At 39.7% G+C, this 15,216-nt stretch overlaps 1 protein-coding gene across 1 annotated transcript in view; it reads right to left on the bottom strand.

Annotated features, from left to right (window-relative positions):
- prdm16 (PR domain containing 16) overlaps positions 1-15,216 on the bottom strand; it is a 185,420-nt gene that overhangs the window by 22,888 nt on the left and 147,316 nt on the right. The window contains 1 exon segment of the mRNA XM_087834434.1: positions 177-317. Coding sequence (XP_087690560.1) covers positions 177-317 — 141 coding nt within the window.

The following is a 15,216-nucleotide window of genomic DNA, read 5'->3' as shown; positions in this document are numbered from 1 at the left end:
AGCACACACACACAGAAACACTCATTCACACACATCAAGCCAGCATTGACTCTTAGTAGATGGGAAGGAATAACTGCCACCCCCCACTCGTCTCTGCCTATTTCTGACAGTGTGGTGCGACTTCCTTCGTATCTGGACTACGGATTCAACTTGGACAATGTTGTCATGGCACTCACCTGGTCTCCCGTGAGATGACAGGCGGCGAGGTTCTGCTCCTCAAATGACGGGGCAGAGCGGACGTATTTGAGCCAGCTGTTGCCGGCGGCATCTGGTCCCGTGTCCAGTGCAAACTTCACGTTGCCCATGTCATCCACCACCTGTTGAAAAGCAACAGGTTAGATATTAAAAAATAAAAAAAAAAACAGACTTTTTCAACGACTATTCAATTGACTTGATTTAATCAAGTGATTTTTAGTGTAGTTATGCAGTTGGTGTCTTTACGTGGATTAAATATTTGTGTGTGAGCCAAGGGTTTGATGTCATTTAACTTTAAGGTACACAGAGCTAACATGTCAGTGGGTGTTAGGGCCACCTAACCTTGTCAATCCCAACAACAAGAAGAGGAAAGAGGGAAAAGAGGAGGGAGTACACAAACTGCCGTGTCTTTTACTTGTCTAAAGACTTTCCCTGGCACATATTGATCACCCTTTGTAACCCCTGCAGACCCTTGAGACTCCAAGAGTGGGTTTCATGTTACCTGCTTTCACAGAGAATGAAGGAGGATGGAGGTAGTGGTGGAGCAGGAAGAGGAGGAGCAGAAGAACAGAAGAGGGGCTCATTGTGAAGTGAAGAGTGAGGGGGAAAACCAGGAGCGACTAACCATGCTTTATAGCTTTTGCCAATGAGAAATAAAGGCTCCTAATCTAAACTGGTTCCTGAAGTAAAATGCAAAATAATGACAATTTTGGAAAGACAGCAATTTTGCAATAAAACCTTCATATTTTTAGATTAGACAGAAATTTGCGCATATATGAAACAGAACCAGAAATTGCAGGAATCTTTGGTGGTGGAAATTTGTGTTTGCTTGGTGGAGTTGGTTGGTTCTGGGAAATCTGGAGCTGGCAGAAACTACTACTACTCTTTTCCACATAGCTGGGTTTGAAGCTCCGATTTCTCCCTGGTCCTACATGTGATACTGAGCCTGTGTGAATCCTCCAGGAAGACCTGGCCTGAGACTGAGCAACTCCTCTAATTACAACTACCAATCAGCCTGGCTTGAGTTCAGCCCTGACTTCTAGTATGACACGGTGCACTCCTAATCACAGTCAAATGCCTGCTGAAGGAAATCGAGGTGTGATGGAGAAGAACCAACAAACCCTCTGACATTTTTAGATGTGCAAGGTTCGCGAACTTCTCTAACTGCCTGCATTTCTAAACCCGTGCTCATGTTTTTTCCCCTCCAGCTCGTAAAGTGTGAATGCCTATGTTCTTGTTCTTGAATGCACGCGGAAGGTGTATTTTTGTGGGCGGGGGTGCAGGTGCCAAGTCTGGTGAGTAAATATGTAAAGGGTCTGGATGGAGGTGTGGAAGAAACGCCATGTGCGTGCTTGTACAAATACGGCAACTGTTTTAGGCGGATGCACGTATGCACGGCTAAGGCAACAGCTTGATGTAACAGCAGTGCCGTGCTACTTTCAAGCCGAGGTGTGAGTTTACCGAAGTAACTACAGTAACTGCGCCTTCTTTAGAACAATGATGCCTGTTAGCGCCTTGGCTGAAAATACATATTAAAACCTAAAGGTGTTTGAAAACGCCGTTCAGCGAGGCTAGAACGAAAGCTGCAGCTGTTGGTTGTGTGTTTGTAAGAGTGTGGAAAGAGACAGTTTACTGCAAATCAGTTGCTTCTATGCATTCCCTATAACTCACACTCAGATATTCAAAAGCCCTATATATATATATATATATATATATATATATATATATATATATATATATATGTATATAAAATGTCAACTGAACAAGCCAATGAAAAAATCTTCTCTATTCCTCATGTTCCTCAGATCTACAGCTACTGTCTCCTCACTGTGCACTTTAAAGTCCAAGCACTTGGCCTGACAGAGTCAAGGCCTTCATTTTATGTGTGAAAGCAGTCAGCGACATGCTCACCCACACACACACGCACACACACACACACACACCTAGTCTTCCACCCAATATCTTTTCTGCTGCCGGTGGAATCAAAGTGCACTTGTCATGAGATTACAAGGTAGCTGCAACAGGTATCTTAGGTGTTTTATGAACACATGGAGAAAAGCTGCGATCCAGGTGTAGAGTGTGTGCGGTTATTAGTTTCTTTTTGGGCACATGCACATGTGAACACTGCAATGTCTACATGTTTGGCATAGTTGTATTCATACCCTTTCATTTTTCCCCCCGTCCCCACACACACACACACACACACACACACACACAGATCTGATCGTGGATTTAATGAGCAGCAGACCTGTGTGTGTTCCTGTATGTGTGTAGTCTGGGAGGCCTGCTAACACCCTGTCTCAGGGTGGAGGCCTGATTTATAAGGCTTCAAATGAGGGGCAACAGAGAAGGAGAACCAGAACAAGCTTGCGGCTGATTGTTTGTTTATTTACCTTTACCTTTTTTCACCCATTCAACCTCCTCCATCCACATGTAACATGGAGGAGTAGGAGGAGGAGGACCCGGCTGGAAATCATCAACTCCACGTGTGAACAAATTTCAACCAAACAAAGCGAGCGAAAGAAAACTCGGCTACTCAAAGATTTCCCCTAAGCTTCTCTCAGTGATTAGAATGCAGACACTGTAGCTGTAATTATATCAGAAAAAGTCTTTATATTGCCAAACCCATCTCCGTTGAATGTATGGTAGCTGTGCCTTAATCTTATCACTCAGTTTTCAGTTCTTCTCATTTGTTCAAAAGGAGAATGAGCTGGTAAATTATTTTGATCTCAACCTCTTAAGGATTCTCTTGAATATCCTTCAATCTTTTACCAAAGATCATACACAATTAACCAGTTTATTGTAAAACCATCTATTTATTGCTTTGGTATTTGTAGATTTTGTAATTATATTTAATCACTGAGATTGTAGAAGTTGTATTCATACAATAATGTATTTTTAAAAGACAAAGATCCGTCTTACCTAGTATGTTTGTTCACACATTCATTTACTTCTACATCACTGATATACTGTACTACTCTCACTGAAAACATTTTAAGAAAAGCAATTTCAGAACTTGACCTATACTATGAACAGTATTACAAAATGACTCACTTGACAGCATGCGCACACAGACACACACCAACACATTCATGTGCACAGAGACACAATGAGACTTCACTGAAAGAGAAGCAGCTCTAAGTGGACAGGATGCAGAGCAAACTCCACAGGAAGCTCTGATAAGAGCACGACACTTATACCTCTCCTCACAACACAAAGGGGAACCTTTGACAGCTAGGAACCTTTAATGGCTGTCTCGGCATGCCCTCTCCTCCGCCAGTTATATCTGACGGATGTGTGTGCTGCACTGGGCTGAATTAGTGGCGGAAAGTTGCTTGTACGGGTAGACGTTGGTGACAAGGTATATATTATTTTCTGTTTGACGAAGGACAGAAAATGGAAATGGCAGCTCGGAGTGCAGTGGTGATTGTGATTTTGATGTGAGCTTGAGATAGAAGCATGTGAGACATAACTCCTGGGTTATTCCGTGTCTCTGAGGGAATATTTTTACAAAGTGTGATCTTAGTGCTCCGTTCCACACTGATGTGGTGTTCAACGTGTGAACACACCCTTGTTTGCATACATTTGTATACATGTGTTGCAGAGGACCAAAAGGTCCCCCCCCTCCCAGAAAATAGAGAAACGTTGTTTTTGTTTCAAGGTTTTTGGAGGATAGGAGACAAGCGAGCCATACTGATTTGCCATTTTTCAGACCAACAAACCTAACACATTGGTTCCGGTATTAAAGAAGGAACCAGGCAGTAAAGCAGGATCTTTTTCAACAAAAGTTAGCTGAAAGATTTCTTTGAATCGAAAGTTTTTCTGGCTCTGGGAAATGGAAAATAAGCACTCTAAACATGTAGAGAATGGTTCATCTGCTAATGTCCTGGGGAGGTTGCCAACAAATGAAAAAAACATTGTTTCAAGGAGGAAAAAGAAAGAACAAGGAGCATATTCTTTTTAAGTATCGATCTTGCTCGATCTAGATTGGGTTTGTGTGAAAATATAGAGAAAAGAAGGATAGAGAGATAAACGAAGAAAAAGAAAGGTAAGGAGGATTGGGTGCAGTTCAACTTAAAGGAGGCAGGGGGCAGCCTGGCATGAAAACAAGCGCAAAGTAGAAATAAAACTTCCTTCTCTACAGCTGTACATGTATTTTTAAATATATAAACAAGGATGGATGTAGATAATAGAAGTGGTATAAAGAGAAAGAATTACATATGGACACACACATTAATACACTCTGTTTCACCCTGAGAAAAAGGACAGTCATAGAAACAGAGCAGTGACAGATTGAGTGGCTGTGAAGTGGGCTGCGGAGCTGGTTGTTAGAGGTGTTACAAATTAAGGTGCAGGAAGACTAACAAGAAATAAAGAAGTGTGTGTGTTGGGTGTGTATCCTTTCTGGGTCTGTTTCCAGTTGGGAGGCCTCTTAACATGCACACAAACACACACACATGCACAAACTGGCAGGCTAATAAAGTGGTTGATAGAGTACAGATCATGACAGCTTCCAGTGTGTTTGTGCTCATTCTTATGTGGGTGTGTGTGACTGTGTGTGTGTGTGTGTGATGGATGGGGGCCTGCGGAGAAGAACCTACCATGCCACATCACTCAGTGATCTAAAAGAGTGTGTCTGTCCACATTTGTGTGCATGTTTATGTGTGCGGACGTAAGAAGTGGAGAGTCACAGGAGGAGGTCAGTGAGCACCGTCTTACGCTGAAGAAAGAAGACTGGAAGGAATAAAAGAAATTTTTCATGTTTTATTAAACTTCAGTGGACTTAAGCTGAGTGAGGATGATCCGTGAGGGAAGTGGAAAAACAAAACAGAAGAGAAGGAGGAAATGAAGAGGTGTGATGAAAAAAAAAGAAATAGCTGTGATTGCATTTCAAGTTACTACTTATAATATCTGTAAAATCGGAACGCCAAATTTGTTGATGTATTAGCGTGGGAGTTGAAATATTTATTAGTACCCAAATAAACTTTGTAAACAAAATAAATCAATGTTCATCGTCATAAAAAACTATTTAAAAAAAGCAACTATTACTTCTTTATTTGTGTCAACTTTGTCACATTTATACACTTGTCTGTTCTTTTTAACAACAATGTTTACAAATTTCTTTTTTTTTATAATATAAAAAACATAAAACAATCAGGAACACTGTCATCATTTCTCACACAAACTCTTACTGACTGCATTTTAATCCAATAAAAAATAACATTAATTATATGAAATCAAATGCTTAAAAATGATAAACTGATAAATTAGAAATAACAAGAAATTTAAAAAAAAAGTAAGTTAGTTAGCTCAAAATGATATTTTCACCAAGCACTGTAACCAATCAGAGAAATGTGCTCTTTTCAGCACGCCTCTGAAATAATATGATCAATGAAGTTGACAGTATTTGTCAAGCATGACTCATTCCTCTTAACCAGAAAAAAATAGTCAGCCCAGAGATTATCTCCAAACAGCACGAATTGATTTCAGCCTTCCACATCTCTACACCACGCATTTTCCTTTTTCTCCTAATCTGTCAGAACCACAGCGCCTCATCTTTCCTGTCTTTTCATGCACACGCTGTTCTTGAACAAACAAACACCAATTCACTTGTGCTGAGAAAAAAAAATGTAACAAATAAACAGACGGGCCACGAATGAGCTGGTATAGCTACTAACTGCAGTGACATTCGAACATTATTTAAATGTTTTCTTCAAAACCCATAAATGCATTAAAACACATGTTCAATAACTTAGCAATAAAACTTTGAAATCAGTGAGTCCAAACAAAGAGAGTCAGTGGCAGAGTATTTCATCAGGAGGAGCCCTACTGTGAGTATAGATTGGACCTTTAAATATAGAGTGAATGTCTAAGTGTGTGTGTGTGTGAGTGTCTGTAAGGCTTATTACTGATGCTGGTAATCGTACACCTGTGTAGCCATGTCTGGCAGCCTAATGACAGCTAAAAAGGAAACAGGCTGTAAATCCACACACACATACACACTCAGGCCTGCACGGAGTACACACATTTTATTGAGGTAAGAGGCCACGCTGAATATCACATCTTTAGAGTTTGTCTCTGTCAAAGGCACAGGTGAATGCCACTGAAAAAAGTGCGTTTCTGTATTTTGTGCGAGCTTTAGCTGCATCACTAGTAAAATGCATGCATGTGAGGTGTGGCAGTGTGTGCCAGTATGTGTGTGTGTGTGTGAAGGTGAGTGAAGGCTTGTTAAATGTGACCCATTTTATCTGGCCAGGGCGGCCATCGACATAATTAAAAACTAGGCGGGCAGGCCAGAGAGGGCCTGGGGCCTTGTAAAAGCCATCTGGGTTGTAGTGTGAGTGAGAGTGCGAGCGTGTGTGTCTGCTTGCATTTTGAGTGTCAGAATGTGGACCTGCTCACTAATGAACCGACTTGCTCCTATTAAATCAGCGTCTCTACAATCACCGTCACACAGCTATCATTTGTGGTAAGTCTGCATGTGCGACACTGAAAACATGCCATTAAAAAATGGCCAGTGTCCCCAACACTTTTTCAGTTTCTTGTTTGGCTCTTTACAATAGCTCAATAAATATGTAAATATTACCTAATGTAATCTAATGACTGAATAATATAATATTATGCATACATTAATATATATATATATACTGTATCAATTATACTGTACTGTACCATACTAATCTGTACTATATAGAACTAAGTTTAAACCAGTGTGCTTCTGCTTGTGGCCTCCATCAGGGTCATAGTGACCACAAACCAAAACATGTTGGTCTAGCAATAAAGTTGTTTTATATTCTGCAACTGTTGCTGGAGTTTTGATGTCTTTAGGCGTTTTCCTCCATGCACCTTGGAAGCAGCTGAAGTTGTGCCAAAAAAACTTCACTCTGAGGCACATTTCAGAGGCACATTTTATTATACTGTAAAGTTACAGCAGTTATGACATTGTTTATTTTTGCATTATTGGACTGTCAATCGCAAACAAGTACTTATCATGAAATGCATAACAAATAAATTTAGTTTTACACTTTGACGGGCAACATATCTAACTGGAAGAGAATAGGAGCGTTTAAGAGTTAAGCCAGTGATAATGCGTCTGCAACTTTAGTGCATTTCTTTTTTGTTTTGCATCATGCCACTGTCTCCCCCTGCTCACCCCTGCAGCTTATTTGAATGAGCAGGTTGCCATGTGCAGAGTTGCCATGTTAGAGTAACTTAAAACAGGAAGTGTGCATGTTTTTAAGAGAAGAGGGGCAGTGAGTTTTCAGGCTGGATCTTGTTAATGAAATGGCTTTGTGTTATTTACAGCCCCTTGTTAAAGGCTGGATGAGTGTGTGTGCTTGTGTGTAAATGTGCATGCATATATATATATATATATATATATGCAGGTGTATGTGACTTTTTGCCCGTGTACACGTGTGTTTTATGTCACATGATATGTCCAGCGTATATGTATACGCGCTCGTGTGGGTGCACAGAAGTTCCCATCACACTATGCCTGTTTTACTGTTGCAGAGCCTTTTATAGGCAGGTCTTTATGATATGTATTTAGGGCAATTAGTGAGGAGATATATTGGCTCATTATAGAGAAACAGGTGCACCACAAATGGGGAAATATATGAACGGTGCATCAGGGTCACACACTCTGTCGGCGGTGTTTGAAGGATAACAACTAGACTTATGTGTGTGACAAACAGGAGCGCACACACTGAATCAGTTAGAGCCAGACTGAGGAAATGCTTTCTTATAGTGGCCTCTGTCGAAGAAATCATACATTTAATAAAGAATGTTTATAGTGTTTAAAAGTCAGCTACAACAATTGTTAACAGGCTTAAGAAAAACACAAAGTCTGTCCAAATATTTAATAAGAGGAAGGAAGAAAGAGCAAAGTATGTGTTTAGTGGCTGGAAAGAACACACACTGAGCAAAGTGGTTGTTTATTGACTACAATGTCTAATGTTGCCTTTGTCTCACATTTTATATACAGAATTAGAATAACAGATGTTTTAAAGTGTCATTCATTTGTATTTGTCTTTTAAGTGTTATGCTCTGGAGGCTTACATCTCAAAAATATAGAAAATATATAATATCCTTATAAAACTTTGCCTCTGTCACCAGAACAAGGACATTTGTGAATTTAGCCACAAATTAATTAATTAATTGAACTTAATTAACATCTTTGAAGAATAAGAAATCAGGACATATTACCACCACAAAAACAACATCCAAAAAAGTAGCATAATGTAAAGCTTTAAACATTTGTTTATGCTTTGTAATCTTAAAAAACTAAAATAAAAACAACCAAAAATATTGGTCAAATATTAATGAGAACAGTAATCCCCATATTTAAGCAAATAATATGTATAAGCGTTGTTGATCATATTCTTCTTAACGATGGTGATTTTTTTAAAGTTTCCTTAACAAAAAAAGAAAGCAACTAAATCAGTCAAATCTTATACATCCATGCCAAGAATAATAAGAAATAATAATGAGGAGAGGAAACTGGCATTCAACACTGGCACAACTTGACCTCCACGCTATTGACTGACATCGGAAGCGAAACACAAAATGGGACAATTCCTGGAACTGTGCGCACACAAATAGGGAAGTGCTGTTTAGGACACATTTGCAGAACTTGTAACACTCAATTATTTATTAACACCTAAATAAAGGAGTCCTTCCAAGGTAAGCTCTGGAAAGATGAGATTTTCAGCAGATGGTAGTAATAAGAGGTTTTGATAACGGGCAGCAAAAGGAAACTTCCTCGCTATTTGTTTATATAACACTGTGGAGAATGATGAAGGGGAAATGGAAGCAGAGACCAAAGCCACACAGATACAGATACACACTGATAAATCTATTCATTCGTGATCGTGCTCCTAGTGATCCAAACCAGACAATTTCAAGAAGAACCGACAGACTTCTTCCCCTCCTCCTTCCAATTTTTTATTCAGTTGCTGTTCAGTTTCAAAGCAGCATTTGTCCTATCTGCTACCTCATTCCTTGAATCTCAGCAAAGCAGATTGACACAAAACAGAAGACATCACATGTCTCCAACCATCTTCTTTAAATTTCACTTTTGGGAGAAAGCCATTTTAATGCAGCATTGTAGAAAGTTGCTGTGTCCTTGTCTGTAGTGACATCATGTGTTGGCAGACAGCTGAGAAAAGATGAAACACGAACACTTAGATACAATAAACGGTGCTCAAGGTAAAGAGAGCAAGAGATTGACAGACAGCGACGCATTGTGCTGTCTCCTTCTCACTGTTGTCATCACCTATAGTCCACCTGAGTTTCTGCAGGAAGCTTGAATTTGAGAGGCCAAATCAGCAAAAATGCATTGTGCAAGATATTAGTGCCCCCTCCCTTCCACAGAAAAGAATAAAAAAAAAAAAAAGCATTTCAGAGCAGCTGGCCAGGACAGCATGTGGCAGAACCCCTGTGTGGCTGCAGGCCTGGGCCTTATTGGAACCATCTGAGCTTAACTTTGGGTTTTCTATAACAACCAGACTCCAATTTCTTCTCTCACCATTAGTGTACGGCCAGGATTTACTCCTCGGTCTGATGACCCGAGATTAAAAGATTTGCTTGAAAATCAAATATTTACAATTAAATGACTCAATAAAAACAAAAGCCTCATCACTACAACACAATACTCCATTTTGCTAGAACGACTTTTAGCCAACGTCTTTTTCAAATTAAAGAAAAAAAGAAAGAAATGGCAGATGTGTCAGCTTAGCGAAAATGGATTTTTCTATGTCCAAATCCAAATGTGTCAACTTTTGCTGTTTTAAAGCAACCAAACTTTCGTTTTCTGCTCACTGCATTTTATATGATATTAAAAATGTATTTTTGAGCCAACAACTTTTGGTACCTAAAGCTTTTTCACATTACTCCATATAAAGAAAAATGCAAAACCTTGTTTTATCATTTTAAAAAAATGTGCTTCTATGACAGGAAAACGTGAAAAAAATGGATACAACTTTATTATTACTATCAAATTATAGTTTTAAAAAAAAAGCAGTTCTGACTTATAAACTCAATGGCTTCAGGCTGTGAATTTTTATATTGCAAAATACTTTGTTGTTTTTCAAATTGCATTCAGGCACAAAATAAAAACAAAAGCAAAGAAGAATAAAATTAACTGAGGTTAACTTGCCAAAAAAAATACAGATTTTACATTTGCTAGAACAAGCCAGTGACAGGCAGCTTTATTCTCTTTCCTCTGCCAATATATTTAAAATCTGCTCTTTTCCTACTTGTTGTAAAAAAAAGAGAAAGAAAAGTGAAAAAAAACCCACTGCTTTTATGCTCCCTCGACTTCCGTGTCTGGCAGTTGTGAGGCACAGAATGCCCACTAGGATTAGCTGTAGGCATAGAGGCATAAATGATGCTATGAGACGTGTTGCTCTCCTCATAGAGGATTAGATGAATATCTGGCTATTCTCATCTCTGCCACGGACTGATTTAATGTGTGTTAGTGTGTGTTCTCGTCAGCGCTCTCTGTGTGGCTGCTTGAGTGTGTGTCTCAGTCCAACACTAGTTTCTACGTCACGTTACACACATGTAGAGCCCAGTGCTCCCCTCTTTTTCCCCGAAACCGGGGGCTGAGACTAGCCAGGACATGAAGGCCAATAAAGCTTTCTCTCTCTGAGTGTTGGGCCTGCTGGCAAGAAACAGAGGAAAAGACCCATTTCACTGTTGTGTAAACCATTGTTTCATTTCCACACGTCTCTCTCCCTCTTTCTGCTCTGATATTTCACAGGATTTTTTGGCTCCCGTTCAAGTGCGAACACAATACGGCTATTGAGATCACGGTTAGCACCTCTCGGCCTGCATTGAATTCTGTGCTAGCTTTAGCACCCGCAGCCACCACCTCATGCTCAAACCACTATAACAACTTCTTTCTTTTCTTTGCAAACCCTTAATTTGGATTTTGACCCAAGATGCAGCACCAGCAGACTCATGATACCCCCGTGCCTGATATCTCATCTCACTATCTTAACCTTCGCCCTAACTCTTTTTCTGGCGGGGCCCCCAGTGTGCAGGTAATGGATCCTGCTCGAGCATCTCCACCCAGAGGCCCATATATCTAACTTTTAATTAAGAACGCTCATCCCTTAACCCATGAGAAAAGGAAACGGTCAAATCAGCTGCGGGCAGCGGTCTGTGGTGCAGAAGGGTCCTGCAGTCATCTGGTTCGTGTTAGACACAATATTAACAGTGTGTCAGTTATCTGCCTTTTAATGTATGATGGGATATATGGAGGAAGAGATGGATGGATATGGGCCCCCCTCAGAGAACCTAATGCCTAAACAGGCACATTAGGGTGATTGAGGCACATGGAGTAAATGGGGCCCAGAATGGGAGACTTTGAAGTTATTTATAACTGAGGGGATGTTTCCAGGAAACACAAATAAAAATAAAATTGTCCGTCACAAAAAGATTTTGTTAAACAAAAGCAATTTGAAGATGTCGACCTTTAACACTAGATAACAGTTTTCTACTTCCTAAGAACAGATGTATCAAAAGATTAAACAACAATGAACATGGACTACCCATCGGAGAAATGAAAAGTTATCGCAAACCACACGTGACAAAAAATTCAAAACAAGCAGGCTGTTTTGGAGATAGAAAAAAAGGAGCGGTAGGAAGAAATGAGGAGATAAATGAGAAGGAAGAGCAGCTGCTGACATGAGCCCTCTCCTCTCTGTCAGATAAGAGATAACAGGGCAGCCAGTGTTTAGACACACCATTAGTAGTGTCATTAATCACACACACACACACATTCACACACAGAGGGAGTGTGGAGATGGAGGAGGAGGACAGGAGGAGGACACAGAGTATCGCTTAATTACTGCTTCCAGGATGTAAGATCGCATACTTTTCTTTTAGAGCTCAAGACTTACAACAAAGCGCGCGCACACACACACACACACTGAACACCAAAAAGCCAACTAGCATCAACAATTAAAAGGCAGTATGCAGTGGCTGCAGAGATTTGATGTGCATATTTATACTAAAATGTAGTGTTTTTTAAAAAATATATATATTATTCATTTCATTGCAGAGAAATAAATGACATGAAATACTGAATGAAGTGGCTGTTTGATGCACAGAGTTTGGCTCGGTACAGAAGGGTCATGAGGGACAGAGAAAGGGCGCAGGCCCAACTTTAACTCCCACCTGGAAACTTCTCATTAAAGCTTAAACGGCCCACGGCGTCCGAGTCTCCATTAAAATCACACCAGCAAATAACAATGACTTTCAAACTATCCTTTGACTAATAATGCTGTCATTACAAGTTACTTGTGGCATTGCAAAGACCAAAAAAAACAAAAACTTTTTGGAGTAGTCTGAGGCTCCCCGTGGTCACATTAAAAGCTAAGGCATAATTTGGCCATTCACTAACAACTCTTGGAGAATGCTTCCCTAAAGGAACACAATCAGGCATAATTGGCCAATCAGCAGTGGGAACAAACACAACAGTATACCTCACACAGTGTAGCTGTTTGAGACAGTGCACGAACACAAGACCTCAAACAAAAAATAAAAGACAAAAAAAGGCCACAATCTGGTCTTACAGTTATGGCATTGCTTAAAAAATTATATACATTATGTATTTTGTTGTTAAGGAAATATATATTGATTAAAAGGTCCAATCAGTAAGAAATGTCATACACATGTGCAAAGATTTTAGGAATTATCACACATGTAAAGATGTTTGCAGAGTTTGTTTTTGTCAATCACTCGCAGGTTAATGCGTGTATATTCAAGATTTTGCAAACCACTTTCAGTGTGGTAGCATGTTTGTGATGATAAGGTGACCCTTTTTATTTCACTGATGATGATTGAATTCCCCTGTAATTTATTTCCACTCAGTCAGATGCTGCGATAAAAGGATGGAAAAATGGTTTTCTTAATTTATCCTCTGTCATTTGTCCCCTGTAATTCCAAATATTCTGGTTTCCTTCATAAGAAACCTTCAGTCGTTCCATGAGTGTTGAATACGTTTTTATTTTATTTTTTTAGAATTTACATCTGATTTCTTTTGACAGATTTTAACAGATTCCAATCATTTTTTTAAAGCCAGGTTTTAAACGTATTGCTGCTCATCACAAAACTGTTGATCATTTTGTGCGTGCTTTGGGACCATTATTCACTCATAAACAGCACATCCAAAGTCTATTTTTTATTAATGCAGTTCAGTTTTCTTCAGCTTAGTGCGAGGCCTTTTCTTTCATTTTCAGGCTCAGGAAATCAATCACATGTCCTTCGCCTCCAGTTGATTACTGTAATGTACTGCACTCCAGAATCAGTAAGAAGACAGCTTACAGTTCAGACAGAACTGCTGTTGTTTGGCTTGTATCTTGTTCCAAGATACGTGACAACATTAGTTTAGCTCTTAGTTAGCCCTTTCTGTCATTACCAGTGGAATCTAGACTACATTCTAATATTTTATTTACATCTGTTATCCTTTAACTCTTCAGCATCCTGATCGTTGCTTAATATCCTCTGTAGTTGCTGTTTAATTTATGTAAAATAAACGGCAAATTTCACAGTTTTCATTCCTGAATAGCATTAAAATTTGGAGATATGAGGCTTTCCCCTGTGACTTTTACTCAACAATAAAATCTACTGCCAGTGAATAGAAGCTGATCAATAACACTAAGGACACCTAAGGTGCAACAGGTCATCTCTCAGCACTTAGACATCATTATCTATTATTGACTGACTATTGATCAGTTCAGCTAAGAGAAGTCAATACAGCCATATAAACTCTTAATTTTATAGACTTTGTTAAGTGAATAGAATGCATTTTAATTTTATGGCATAATATATAAAGGAAATTTTCACCCTTAAAAAAATGCATTGTGTAAAAATATTTATTTCAGTCTCTGGATATGTACTTTTTTTTTTTTTTACTCTTAGTACTGTTGGTAGCATTTCAGTACTTGAGGGCATGATAAACCTGCAATTTTGCATGTATTCTGTAACCACAATAAAACGAACAAAATGGATTTTCATTTGTCTGAATGTGGGCTTGAGCTTGTTAGTTGTACTAATTACTCCAAACAGCAAATTGGATCTTTTAAGCCTGAGGGGTGTATTCACTGTGACCTCCCCGTGTGCTTGAGCTCAGTAGTCCTGGGAGGTATTTAGGAGGTAAACATGTTGACTGCACCTCCACCCCGCAATGCTACCATCCATTTACTTTCCCACATGTGCAATTAACGAGCCACTAGCTAATTTGGGGTCTGTGCATATATGCAAATGAAAGACAAACAAAAGGAACGGGTGATGGATGACAAGAAAGGGGGCTTTGAAAGGGCTCGCATAGGACACTTAGCACTGCAACACTAATTAAAAAGCCATGGCACTGAGCGCACGAAGGTAACTCATTAGCTGCAACCTGCTTCTGTGCCACACGGAGCACTGAGTGCTAATGCTAGCTAGCTGTGAAAGAAGGAAAGCCACATAAAGAAAAAGGAGAAAAACAGTAAGAGAATGATAGACATGGGCATTGTGGTGCACTGAGGTGTCCATGTGGGCATATAAGCCAAGCCAAATGAGCTTGGTTACAATAGCCTTCCTGTGCTATTGCCCATTAGTTTAGTGCAGGGGGTTGCAAGCTGAAGAAAGGTTACCATAAGCATGGCAATTAGGGCTATAATAGGATAAACAACAACCTGGCCAATGGGGGGAGTGAAGCAGAACACAGAATGATTACAGAAGGTGGGTGACTTTAGCTATATTGATCTGTGGCACTGTGGTGGAGGGAGCTGAAAGTGGCACCCTCTGAGCCTGCATGGCTTCTTTACTCAGTGCAGATAATGCCATCAGTGTCCAAATGAAAAGTCAGGCATAGACAGATTTTCATACACTTCTTATTCTCTCGTACCTGCACACAGATGCACATTCACTTTGTATAGGCATGCAATTTGTGCTTCACGTGCTATATGTGAGTAGGGATGGGTATCGAAAACCGGTTCTTGTTGAGAACCGGTTCCCACTGTTTCAATT

This window comes from Neolamprologus brichardi, chromosome 20 (assembly GCF_056152115.1).
Source record: "Neolamprologus brichardi isolate AB-2024 chromosome 20, ASM5615211v1, whole genome shotgun sequence".
Lineage (NCBI taxonomy): Eukaryota > Metazoa > Chordata > Actinopteri > Cichliformes > Cichlidae > Neolamprologus > Neolamprologus brichardi.
Note: the sequence above shows the minus strand (reverse complement) of the source record. Positions and strands in the feature narration are given on the sequence as shown.